The sequence below is a fragment of the Poecilia mexicana genome, unplaced genomic scaffold, assembly GCF_051168715.1.
Source record: "Poecilia mexicana isolate PSO_F unplaced genomic scaffold, ASM5116871v1 scaffold_3, whole genome shotgun sequence".
Lineage (NCBI taxonomy): Eukaryota > Metazoa > Chordata > Actinopteri > Cyprinodontiformes > Poeciliidae > Poecilia > Poecilia mexicana.
Window position 1 is genome coordinate 12,952,553 of NW_028263372.1, and position 13,772 is coordinate 12,966,324.

At 40.0% G+C, this 13,772-nt stretch overlaps 1 protein-coding gene across 1 annotated transcript in view; it reads right to left on the reverse strand.

Annotated features, from left to right (window-relative positions):
• Window positions 1–1,707: 1,707 nt before the first annotated feature.
• Window positions 1,708–13,772, reverse strand: part of smad3a (SMAD family member 3a) — a 28,842-nt gene continuing 16,777 nt past the window's right edge. Inside the window, exons 3-9 of the mRNA XM_014998651.2 lie at window positions 11,376–11,569; window positions 11,106–11,240; window positions 10,323–10,448; window positions 9,042–9,254; window positions 8,817–8,954; window positions 7,225–7,369; window positions 1,708–4,196 (exon numbers count right to left, since the gene is read on the reverse strand). Coding sequence (XP_014854137.1) covers window positions 4,073–4,196; window positions 7,225–7,369; window positions 8,817–8,954; window positions 9,042–9,254; window positions 10,323–10,448; window positions 11,106–11,240; window positions 11,376–11,569 — 1,075 coding nt within the window. The 3' untranslated portion in view covers window positions 1,708–4,072. The remainder of the gene's footprint in view (window positions 4,197–7,224; window positions 7,370–8,816; window positions 8,955–9,041; window positions 9,255–10,322; window positions 10,449–11,105; window positions 11,241–11,375; window positions 11,570–13,772) is intronic.

The following is a 13,772-nucleotide window of genomic DNA, read 5'->3' on the forward strand; positions in this document are numbered from 1 at the left end:
AATGGTCGATACAATGCTCAACGCAGGAAAAACACGATAGATGAAGATGATAAGCACTTTATGCTTAAATTTATTGTTCGGCATTTTCCTAAAGGCAGATTTTCACAAGCTCGTATTAAGTCATTATACTCACCCACATGCTCATAGACATGTGATATTGATCATGCGTCTATCCCGATATATATTTATTGATTTATTGCCCAGTCCTAGTAAGTACAGTAAAAAAAAAAGCCATGTTTATTACTTTCTGATTGCACCACACATCATCAGTGTCAGAAAGCAACACCGAAATTGACCAAAAACACATTCTGTCAAACTGCAGTGTTTCTGGGTGAGTGTGGATGACACGAAGTGGGTGCTTGTTGGCGTGTCACAATAAAAATAATAAAATAAAAACTTTTCAAAGGAAAGAACTTGATACCTGAACACGATTCAAAGAACGTGAGACATGGGCTGCAGGGGTAGGCCCTCAATGCTGCATCTGTTTTTGCTGTGGAAAGGCACCAACGGATTTGTCAGTGTTCGTGACTAATGGAGACAACATGGTCTGATGTTTTTTTTTTTTTTATAAAGGAATGCATTCATTTATTTTCTCTCATTTGATTTTCTCATGCAGACAAACTGTGACTACGGTGGACTGGCTCAAACCGTGTCTGGCAGTGCACTTCACTGTCTATACCTGAAGGGCATCAAAACAAAGCCAGCCTTTATGTTCCACATCAAGTCAGTCTTTTTTTTTTGTGACACAAGCTATTATGCATTCAACTGACTAGCTCTACAGACATAAGAAACAATAGTGTCTGCTGTGGGTTTGTAATAAGTGGGTTTTTTTTATTCTTGGAGACTAAATTATTCACCACAGATGAGGAAATATTGTACTCAGTCTTTAACTTACTGTGTTTAAAGGTAGGACTTCCCAGATTATATTTTTGGCTTTGATTACATTTTTCAAGCCTTTGTGTTTCCATGGTGGCAGGATCAAACAAGATACAATTTAAGTAAGAACTGGAAAGCCTGGACTTTTAAGCGTAATCCACATATTTTTTTATAAAACTTTATCCATTCCAAACTCAGTGTTCATGTGCGCTGATTGAGTCAAAAACGTCGTCATTGATTTCAGGCAAAGTTGAAGAACTTTCTAGGTGGCTCTTCTTTGTCATTATTCTGTCCACTTTGTACAACTCTGGCAGCAAAACCTTGACTCCACCAAACACACTCCTCGTCGTGACCAAAGAGCTCAATCTTTGCTACATCTGACCATAAAACCGTTCTCCATTAGACTTTTTGGTTTGTCCATGTTAGCAGCTGAAGGTTTCAACTGTGCTTTTATGTGTACATTGTGAAGTAAGGGTCTTTTTTGGGGGGTCAGCAACTCAGTAAATGATGCAAAACTAGCTTCACGGTGGACACACGCTGCTTTTGGAGCTTTTGACAAGTGTGATCTTTAACAGGACGATCTGGACCTGAAGTAATTCGCTGTTTGTTGTACCCAGGCTGTTGTCTGGTGCTGGTGGGGCTGATGAGTCATCAAGTCCATAATGAGTGGCTGTAAACGTCTTATTGTGCCCTTATGAGCAAACAGGATCTACCCACAGCACATAGAGTGATACAATCTAGTCGGTAGCTCTGATTATTAATATTTAATTCATTTCTAGATTGAGTTCAGAAATAAACTAAAAACACAAATAAAATATGCTGCATCCGCAATAAGTTTCAGCTCAGGTTTGAGATTTTATTTGTAGATCAACAGAAATACATAAAAATGCAAAGCATCACATCTACTTTTTTTTTTTTTAAGCGGGGGCAAAAAATGGAAAGGAAATATTTATACAAGAAATCTAAAAAGACCAATTCAGGACCGTAAATTGCCTCTAATGATTACAACAGAAACTTTGAAATGGAAGAAACAAACATGACAGCTATAACCTTCAGAGTGTGTTAAAAAAAACAAAAAAAGGACAAATTTGCTTTCAAAACTTTCCCTACAGGGTAATTACATCAACCACGAGGGTTTTAAGATCCCAACAGAATCAGGGCTGCTGCGTTCAAGGACACGAGAAGCTCTACGGAGAGCTGGCTTGTTCCAGACTGGTAGATGCTACTGTTTCTGAAACAACCCAACACTTTGAAAGTTTGCACGATTAAAAATGATCGCTTAGGATCGGCCCGCGTATGTGTAATGGCACTATGTCGCTGCTTTTTCTGCTGTTGCAGGTTAGCACCAATGGGGTGCCATTAACATCAAGAGCCAGGTTCATGTAAATAAAGACAGAAAAAACAAAACAACATATTGTTCATGCACGCCCACTGAGTCTTTGTCTAGTGTTATAGAACCAGAAGGAAATTGATCCACTTCCACTTGAGTGGGTGGGTGAAAGAAAATGGGTTCAAAGCTGTGACTGTTTTTACAATTTAGCAACAGCTTTTACCAAGGTTTCTTTTTTGTTGTTTTTCTTTCGTTATTTGTTCTCCTGCTTCTAAATCCATCAAAATTATGAAGGTCAATGGTCACAATTAAACACCTTAACGTTGTATATGTACAGACCTGAAAATTATAATAATAATAATGAAAAAAAAAATTAAGACACTACTGTTATTTACACGCTGCTGTTGAACTACACGTTTCCCTTTATAAAAAGCTTAAAAATGAATCTGCCTCATGTTAACATGTTTATAAAAACAAAAACTACAACCCAGACCTGCCTGCAGTGTTTTCTATCCTCCAACACACAACTTGGACTTGGGCTAAAAAAAAACAAAAAAACATAACATTTGCAAAAATAAATTGAAATTCTCACGAGTTGGTTAACTTCTCTTTCAGTTATTTATGATCCAGATGTTTCTGTTTTTCTCCAGTCCTGAATGTGCAAAAAGTCAGCGTGGCTAAAAATACGACCAAAGGTTAAATCGCCAACAAAGCAGAGGCCTCTTCCTGCTCTCTGAACACATCAAAGCTTTCTGCAGAGTATTCACATCACACTTACGAGTGTGCAGCTCTGTCATTGAAAAGTGTGAAGAACACAATGTCTGTCGTTTTCAAGTCCCGTTTCGGTACACATTACATGTACAATCGAAGATGATGCAAACATTATGCAACGTGGAGAGGCTTCCTGAAAGTAACGCATGTTAAACATCTAATCTCTAATTCTACATGCTGGAATATTGATTTTATTTTTTTAAATATTTTTTTCAAACACAAGTGCATTTTTCCTCCTGGTGACCTTTAGTGAGATTCGCTGTCTCTTAGTACTCCTGTAATGTTTTAAAGAGCTTTACTTCCTGTTCTCTCCTCATGAATCCTTCACAATCTGACTTATTTGTTGCTGGACTGACTGACATTTTCTGTGCTGGTGTAAATCTTCAAACTAGCAAAGCTGACTCCTTTTTATTTTATTTTTGATGCTGTTTACACCAAAAATCCATTTGTTTCTTTACCCAAAGTAAGACCTGCAGCATAAAATGAAAGTATAAAACCGCAACAAATATTTCTACCCTCTTTGCAGTACATTCCTACAGACAGTGCTAACTTGTGTATTAAATAAATCACGTTCAGTCTGTCTCATTGTTTTACATCTATAGAAGTCTTCATAATCTAAGAAATGCCCCAAAACAAGAAAGTCAAGTGAAATGTATTTAACATGATCTTACACGTTTTTTTTTTTCCTATTTGGGACACAACAGTAATAATAATAATAATAAAATAATAATAAAAATTATTTATCAAATCTACTGTTCAATTTAAAATCTGTACAAAAATATGAACAGCAAATTTCAATCAAGCAAGAAAGAATGAAAAAAAAAAAACAAATGTAAAGTTTCTGGCTTGCGGATGAAAACTACCATCAAATTAACTCGGACAATGTGTTGAGATCCTATTAACGACTTTAATGCACTTCGTCCCCTTTTTGCCACTAACACAAAAGTGTTTCAAAAAAAGTGCTTCTGACAGCAGGTGTGGAGGTGGGGGGGAGGAACAAGGAGTGTCTGAATGAAGGGAGGGACTGAATGAAACGTTGGGATTGGGGGGAGTTGCGGACGTGGCGTGTAAGAAATGAGTGGACGAAGGACGTCCCTAAGAGACGCTGGAGCATCGAATGTTCGGGGAGCCCATTTGAGTGAGCACCTTGTCGAGCCACTGCAGCGGGCCGTTCAGGTGCAGCTCGATCCAGCAGGGGGTGCTGGTCACTGTCTGCCGCCTGCGGGACACAAAGGGAAGAAGAGGATGGACAGATATTAGCCCTGGAGATCCAGCTGTTTGGAGGCAAGTCAAATACAATCTAGAGAGTTTTATTCAGTTCTGCGCAGAGATAAGAGAGACACGTGATCTATTCTCCCAGTGAATGGCTGCATATTCCCAAAGTCACAAAGCTGGGATCAGTGCATGAACGGAGCTCTGGACGAGCCCCCAACACACGGCCGAACGACGAGTTTACAAAGTGCTGAGTTTAAGCCTGCTTAAATAGTGCCTGAGTCTTATTATTTGTTGGTTCCACAAATTATGAAATAACACAATAACCAAAAATGTGTTTCCAGACCGTGTATGCTGCCTTTGTAGCAACAGAAGTGGCACACCTCCGATCTATTTCAACATCTATAACTTTGTCAAATCGGAAATGGTGAGTCAAAAACTAAATACTGATTATTTTAAGCATGCTTGTGGGTTTCATAGCTTCGTTTTGTTTGTAAAAATACCCCAAAAGAGTTGTTTAAGTGATGTTTGATATTTTAGAACCAGGTTGAGAAGCACATGGCCACATTTTTTTTAGTCTGTTAGTGAGAAAAAAAAATACTAATGAATGTTTAAATTCACACTTTAAAACCTGAAAAAGTAAGAAACATGAACCAGCATCTATATAAAAAACATTTTTACTGTGTTACTTCACAGACACACTAAGCACTAAAAAATATAACTGATCTGGATGAATGTTTTTTTAAATGTACTGTTTGAGAAAACTGAGAATCCTCCTTTTGATCCAGATGGATATTTAAAACATCTGTTGTCACATTGAACATTTTAGTCCCAGTCTGACAACTGAGAAGGTCTTAATTTACTTCACAAATAGTGTGAAGGTTTTAAAAGAATCCCTGTTTATGATGGAATAGCCCTGCATAGGCTGGGCCAGCCTAAAGCAGTAAGATTTTGAGCTATAAATGTTCTTATTGCACTTACAGTTGGGAGGTTGCCTGCGATCATTTAATTATATATATATATATATATATATATATATATATATATATATATATATATATATATATATATATTTTTTTTTTTTTTTTTTTTTTTTTTACATAATAGAAAAGTGTGTTAATGTGCTGTGACCTGCAGACAAACACTCTTCAAAATCAGATCCACAGTCCATGCACACTGATTACGTCTTAACAGTCGATGACACGTCCAATAACGTTGCGGAAAACTTCCTTTGCTACTTTGCTTCAGCTTTCTTGTTTCTGCTTCTGTTGTTCGACATGATTTTCTTAAAAGCCTACGCAGATCTTCAGCTATGAATCACAGCAGGAAATGCTCTACAAGAAACTCAGTGCAGATGCTTAGATCTTTTTCTGAATGACTGAAGAAAGAAAAAGTAGCAAAAGGAGGCATCAGTCATCACTTCAGGTAGATTTACACACATTTTTAAAGGCTGGAGTAATAAATGTTTTCTTAGTGTGAGAGGAGAGACTAAGCCAGTGTTTTAAAGCACAAACCAAAATGTGGCACAAGAGGAGTTAGATGGGAGAAAACTTCAGCATTGAAGACGCTTAAAGAAAAGATCGCCTGCAATAATCTGTTGTGTGTGTGTGTGTGTGTGTGTTATATAAAAGTTTGATCTATTAGTGCTGGAAGAACCACACCTGCTTCCTCACTCAGCCAAAAGCCTCTCTGTTAAGACGCCGCAGAGATGTGACAACTCTGACACGTGTCATTTCCTTTTCCTGTCGTTTGCATTTCGCTCTGGTTTTTATGAATTGCTTTTCTTTAGCTCTTTGTTCTGTTCGATACTTTTTCAATCTTTATGCTAAAAAGGATTATTTTTGCATGTTTTTTTTTTCCTAATTTCCTTCCAATATTTATTTCAATTGTTCCCCCCCTCACCCCCTCAAAAAATTTTTTTAACTGGAACAAAAAGAGACAGAAGGGTTCAAAATGAATGACCAGTAAAAACAGAGAGTGTGTAGGAGGCAGAGAGAGAAAGGCAGGCCTGCTTGATCATGTAACCTGAATCCTGTTTTTAAGTGTCTCCACATGTCAGCGTTTGGTCGGGACAGGAGTGGTGAGCAGTCGCTCGCAGCACCAAGGTCTTTCCCTGGTGGAAACCGTCTCTGTCGGCGCCAATTTCCAACCAATCCGTCCCACTATCAATGAGTCAGAGTGTGTGGAAAAACGAGAGGGGACTGAAGGAGGGGAAAGTCTGACATCTCTTTTTGACATAGCACATGTGTGTGTGTGCTTGTGTGTTTAAAAATAGTCGGGCGTGCCAGCAAGGGGCCTGGCTGTATTGACGAGGCCTCAGTGATGTCATGCACCGGATTCACCAGAGTGTGAGCAGATGTGTGTGAGTGGGGGTGGCTGGATTGTGGGGTGTGATTCACAGTCTGTTCCTATTGTCTCCATTCACACACACACACACACACACACACACACACACACACACACACACACACACACACACACACAGGCTGGCTCTAACAGGGAGTTAATCCTCGCTCTGCAGCATTTACAGAGCTGAGATAATAAATAAGAGATGATTTATCACTTCAGTAACTCGATCGCCATAAAACTATCAACAAAACTCCAGGGACAAAGATGAGGTTTGTTTAGAATAAAGTGGGAAATGTAATTAAAACCGGTCTAATATTTACATCTGTGAAAATTAAACTGTTAACACAATATGTTTGTTTTACTGCAACTTTTCTAACTCAAGAAAATAAAAATGAAAAAAATCCAGTTTCGGTCCATGTATTCATTTTTAATAAACCCAAGTATTTTGTTCCTACCTTTAATGCCTATTGTAGAAAATGCAAAACATTTGGGCAACTTTTACCTTAATAGTAATTTTTCCATTTTCAGCAAGAATGCAGATATTACAGATGAGTTTCACTGACCTTTTTTCAGACGTTTTAGCTGTTTTTAGCAAAATCGGCACAATTGAACTTGTGATTTTGATGTTTTCATGAATGCTTTTCAGACAAGAAACAATTTTAACAGCCGGTTAAGCTCTGGTTCACCTGTATTCGGCTCCCCAGCCTTTGACGAAGCTCATGCGGATGGTGCACATCCTGGTGAGCTGGTAGACGGCCTCGAATCCCTGGTTGACCGACTGAGCCAGCAGGGCAGCAAACTCCTGGTTGTTGAAGATCTTCAAGTTGCATCCTGGAGACAAACAACAAGCCGAGTTACGTTGAGGAACCAAAGGCAGCCAAAGCCCGAGCGCTTACAGCTGGCTTGATTCAAATTCAGAAAATAATTACAAGCTGGTATGTGGGAAGCCGCCCTTTGCATAAAACTGGCAGTGACAAGTGTTTCTCCTTTTGACTTATTCTTTTGTTTTTCCTGACTGTGCTCTATTTACCAGTAAGACAAATAACTAGTAAGTTCAGCTTTGACGTATTAAGAAACACTTAAAAATCCAGGCTCAATCCAGGCACTAGTGAAACGGAAAATGTTGTTTAACGAGAGGAAACCTGAGAGGGTCTTTTGGATTAGTGCTGCTCTGGACTTGGACTTTTATAGTGGGGGTGATGTGTACACACCGCGTCTGTTCTGCATCATCCAGTTTACACAATTAGATTAGATTAATCACTGTTTCACTAATGAGACGCTGCAGTGTTGTCGGCTTTGCTATGGATACTGAGAACTGTTTTAGAAAAGGACATTTACAATTAGAACTGTGTAAACTTCTTGCTGTTTCAATTGGAAATGTTAAAGCTTCACTATAAATTTGTGGCCAGTAATTCTGCAGTCGTCAAGACTTTGAATAGAGAACCTGCAAAACAAACATGATGTAAAGATGGGCTGAAATGACTAATAGATTAATCAGAATGAATCGATTACTGAAAGAATTTTCAACTAATTTATTAGTTGATTAATTGTTCAAATAAACTCTAAAAAGTTTATTTTAGGAAAAAACAACATAATCGGAGTAATTAAGACAAAACTGTACAAAATACAAATACATTCTGCATGTGATGTATAAACACATTTGTCTGAAAATATGTATTACAGAGAACTTGTGGCATAGCCTTAGCTTCAGTAAAGGAATTCTATGTTATTGCATTTGGGAACAATTTTTTTTTTCATTTAAAAAAAGGATTTTAATTATTTGTTGATTGCATCATTACTACAGTTTTAATACTGTATAAAAATGTTTCAGAGGTTAAATGAAAAATCTGCAAAATGTGCCAGTTGTCTTATCCGATAATCAATTAATCGTCAGAATAATCATTAGTTTCAGGCACAAACGGACCAAACAGTCTGTTTGTGCCTGAAACACAAAATTCCGGACCAAACGGAATTTCAAAACAATGGACCAGTAACGAGGTCCAGAAAACAAAAGAAGTTTCCATATCTAAAATTCTTCCCAAACATCTGTTAAATAGATCTGAAAAACACTTAAATCAAATTCCAGGCCTTTGCAGAGTTTTTGGGAACAATTAAAAGCGCAGAGCGCGCCTGTGAAAGGTTCGTGGCTGCCTGGGCAGCAGCGTCTGTGATCTAATCTGTGACGAGTGAATTTTTCCATCCACCTCCTCCTGGTTTTCTTCAACACACTCCATTCACTCTTTAGTTTTTCCACAGAGTCTGTGGAGTTGTCACACACCAGGGGGGATCTTGCAGACTGTGGCGGGGTGCCAACCGTAACGCTGATTACAGTTGGGGCTCTGGACGAAGATAGCGCTGTCGCTGAGACACTCTGCAAACACCTCTCCTCCGATGTAGTACAGCCGCACGCCACGACCTTAGAGGGAACAGAGACGGATGTCACGGCGACATTAACAGCGGCAGCAGACGTTGGACTGATTTAGAGGGGAGCGATGAGGCCCACCTATGTGTCGGCGTGTCAGCTCCACTGCTGCATTGCGGTTGACGTTGGACAGCAGTCCCAGGCAGAAACGTTCGGAGTTGGAGGGGTCTGTGAATCCGTCCACCGTCAGCGAGGGCTGCGAGGCGTGGAAGGTCTCTCCTACCCGCTGGTTCAGCTCGTAGTACGAGATGGAGCACCAGAAGGCCGGCTCACAGTACGTCACAGGGTGGAGGTCTGACACAGACGCAGAGGAAGAGCGCTTAGTAAAGCAATGCCAGGAAGATGGCTACACAAATTTAGAGATAGAGAAGAAGGTGGACGAATGAAACAGGCCGCCAACTCAAATTTAAAGAGTTTATACAAATAAAACACCTATAAATGTATAAAAGAAATGCATTTTTAGGGGCCTAAAACTGATATTCCTGGGGTCTTTTTGTGACTTTTGGCAGCAACTTTTTTCCACAGCCTTAAAGCCTTACTAAGCTTTAAGGCTGGGCCAGCATTTAGCCACCTGCCAATGAAATTACATTCACCCATGACAGGCGCTAAACGGTAGCTAGCTAACGTTAGTAGCTTGTTATTGTTGGCCTTAACCACCTCAAGACAGTGAGTGACGAGATCTGCACGCAACTCAAACTTTTCCCTGATTGAAAAGTTCCGTAAGAAAAAACAGTACAAAGCCACGACAAAACTTAAGACCTATGATTAATGTACTTCAGGCCAACTTGCATTTTCTTTAACCAATTCATGACATTTTAAGGCCTTAATTTTAGATATATGTATTTAAAAATTTTTAAGGATGTGCGGCCATCCCGAGAAATGAAAAATGGCTCTAGCTGGCTGCAGACGGAGAAGAAAAAAAAACCTCGGAGTCATACGCTGCTTCCCAGAAACTTTGTCCAAACAAAGCGAGGAAACTCAACCCTCACAGATGGGATGCCAGAGACAAAAAAAAGTAAGATTACAGGCTCATCCTTGATTGTTTTCAGTGAAGTCAACTATTTCTGGCAAAATTGCAACGCGGAGCAGCCTCTGAAAGCTTCAATGTGTCCTGCCAAATCAAGTAGTAGGGCAGGCTCCCTGATGTTTTCTCATCCCGACAGAATAAACATCGGGTATCTTTACTGCGGACCGAACACTGCCTTGGTCTGTGCAACTGCTTGGGCGTGAAAGACAAAGGACTCTTTCATCACCTCATTTCCTCTTACCAAAACCAAACAGACAATTCCTGCAGGGGGGTAAGAAACACTAACACAAACACACACACACCCACACACACACACACAGACAGGCGGTTCTCACCGAGGTTACTGTGTGTGGGTGAAACAGGGTTAGGTGACAGGTTTGGGGAGCTCGTGTCCATGCTGTGTGTCATCTGGTGATCACTGGTCTCTCCATCTTCACTGAGGTAGCCTGGCGGCGGCGTTTCTGAGACACAGGAGAAAAGGTTGACGTGTGGACGCAGAGGCATTAATGCACTTCATTCAAAAGTTAACAGGGGAGGCAACATTTTTTTCTGGATAATCATTCCTTAAAAACCAAGACAAACAGATTTAATTTAAGTTTTTAATTAACAGTTATGTTAACTTTGCAGCTACAGTTCAACAGAGATGATGTGAAGAAACTACAGCTTAATGCATTCTGCCTCTTCGCTCAGACAATCATGAACAGCACAGATCTTCTAAGTGAATTACGACAGAGGGGAAAAAAAAAAATCTCCGAAGCAAACAGAGCTAATCTCAATTAACTAAACCTCTAAAAATTAAACGAGCAACTTCCTGTAGAGTATGTTTACAGAGATTAAACTAAAGGAGGTTTCTCCCTGCGCCAAGGTTCCCTTGCACTTTTCTGTCTCAAATTAAAGATATCATCAAGGTGTTGTAATCACAGCTTTTCAAATGTGCTAAAAATTTATGGTGGAAACACTACTAATGTCTCGTGTGCGTAAAAGGTCCTAAAAGACTTCTTCGGGAATCGGCTACTCAAGAAATTCCTCAGATTGTCTCAAACTGAATCTTACAAGCTTGTGTAGACAGACCATAAACCCGCCTTTGGTGTGAGTCAACTTTGGAAGCTCGCTGATACCTGGTATGTAGTTGCTCTGGGGCTCAATGCCAGCAGGGAAATTGGTGTTTTCAGGGATTGAATGGCTGTAGTCGTCCAGTGGCGGGAACTCGCTGGGGATTTCTGTGTGCCTGGGCACCAGCACCGGCGGGAGGACTGAGACGTAAAAGGAGAAACATGCGGATTAGAACGTAGCAAGAGTTGCATTAAGAATATACGAAAATTTAAAAATAAAGTGGATGCATAGCACGGTTTTGTAACACAGGTCTGTTTTAAGATTAGCAGTCATACCTGGCGTCTCTACTCTCTGGTAGTGGTATGGGTTGACGCACACCTCGTCCTTCTTCGTGTGGAAGGCGTATTCGCACAGCTCCACGGCTCGCAGCTCGTGGTGAGACTGTAGGTCGGGCCAGCGCCACAGCCGGCAGTAGATGACGTGAGGCAGTCCCTTCCTGTGGGACACCTGCAGGCGGCCATCCAGAGACCTGCAGAGAGATGGAAAAGGAGTCCGTCAATGACGCGTCCTGCATAGAGCTAAATTCAGATAAAACGTTGACGAGAAAAGCAAAACTTTGGCTGCTTTTGTTGTTGGGGGTCTAAAAGGAGCGCTATTGAACTCCCACCATGTTTGAAACAAGCAATAAATGTTACATTTTGTCAAAGTCATCAGGCAACTACACATCAAATATGATGATCAATTCTACTAATCAAAGGCAAATCTAAACAGATGGGGTTTCAGCCTCGACTTAAAGAAACTCAGTGTTTCGGCGGTTTTGCAGTTTTCTGGAAGTTTGTTCCAGATTAGTGGTGTATAGAAACTGGATGCTGCTTCTGCTGCATTATGATTTTTGAACCCTCCACCCTCCCCCCCCCCCCAAAAAAAAAATCAATGCAGTTGCTTCAGATAACAATTATCCCTCTTACTCACAGAGCACTGAAATATATTTCTTCCTCCCATCTAGCAGATAAAGCTTGTATAGTCCACTAAAGTGCCAGATAAAGCAAACGTCTGTCATTTTAAACAAAACAAACACCAGTCTTGAATCGGTGCTCAGCGCTCTAAAATGACCTACCCCTGATGAGAACACAGGCTCTCAGTACATTTGATGTGACGTAACGTCTAATAATAAAAGAGTGGAAATGAGATTACAGTATGGACAACAGGAATTTCATTGTCTTGTAAAACATCTGCCCTCATCTGGGATAGAAAGCTACTGGCAGAAGGATTTAGGTCAGCAGATATCATCGGGCTGTTGTTTGACACAATGGGTTCGTACAGCCTCTTTGAGCACGATGACCTGTGGCAGAAAATATAAATAAATGAAATAGCCGCTAAGCTCGTCACGTTATGCAAGAGTCAACGACCGCATCCATGTCACTGTCTCACCCACTGCAGACTAACTATGACCAAGGGTCAACGGCCTTAACTAAAACCTTTTTATAGGGACAAATATCAGCTCCAAACAAAGACCAGGACATTTTCTGAGTTTCTACTGCCAAGCTTGGCAACTTCTACTTAATCCATGCTGTAAAATTGAGTTTAAATTTTTCATGGCAAAAGCTTTTACTCACACTGCGTGTTTTTTAAAAATGCTTTAAAAGATGTGTGTCTGTGGAGCTTTAGCTAAAAAATATGCTCTCAAATAAATATAACTGAATGAGATCTGATTTTTACAACCAAGTCCTGGAGTAGGAGATTATGAGAGGCAATTTAAAAAAAAAAAAAGGAATCAAACCATGCAGTCACTAAATTAACTATGGCTGCTTTCTTGGTCACCTTGGTGATGAATTTACTAATTCATCACCAAAACACAACAATACCTTCATTTATCTCTCTCTCTCTCTTGTGTACCAGCACTGCTGTGTGTTTGATGCAGCAGAGGAAGCAGCGAGAAAATGTTTTCTGGGATCATGATACCAACACCAGGAGTTTCCTCTGTCTAGGATTTGGTAGATAAGACAATCTGGCTGACAATATGGCTGCTCTCTGCTCACAGAACCTTAACGACAAACAACTCAGCTCGATGCAGAGTTTGGCTTTGGATTACAGTTTGTGGTAGACGTTGTGATAAATGTGGCTGTTCCTTTGCTCCGCAAAGTACAATCTGTAAACTTTCACCAAGTTGGTAAAATACCCCCAACCTGAGCTGAAGTGCAAAACTCTGCAATAAAAGTTTCCTTTGCAAAACTGCTAAAAGAAAGTGGTAACACATCTAAAGTTAAAAAATATGTTGTAAAAAAAATACACTTTTTTAGTGCTAATTTGAATCCTCTTGTGACTGTTGTTCCTCTTTTCTATTTCAGTGATCCTGTTTGGCATATTTTGTGATGAATAATTGAGTCTGCTTCCTTTCACCAGATTTCATAACCTTGTGTTGTTTATGACCGATTGCAACACAGTTTCAGGCCTTTTCGTACCTCTGGAAGTTTATTTCAAACCATATCTACAAACGTGGTTAGTCGAGTCTGTAACAGCTTATGAAAATAATTTACTTCAATCAGAAGATGCAGATATGAGACGGCTTTGAGGAGGGCTCCTCAAATGTCACCGTGACATGAGAGCAAACACGTATAAAAGGCAGTGACGAAAAATTTAAGTCAAAAAACTCAAACCATCTGAAAGTTCAAAAGGGGAAAGAAGAGGCATTAAGTCATATTTTAAGCTGCTCTCGCTCTGTTATGATAAAA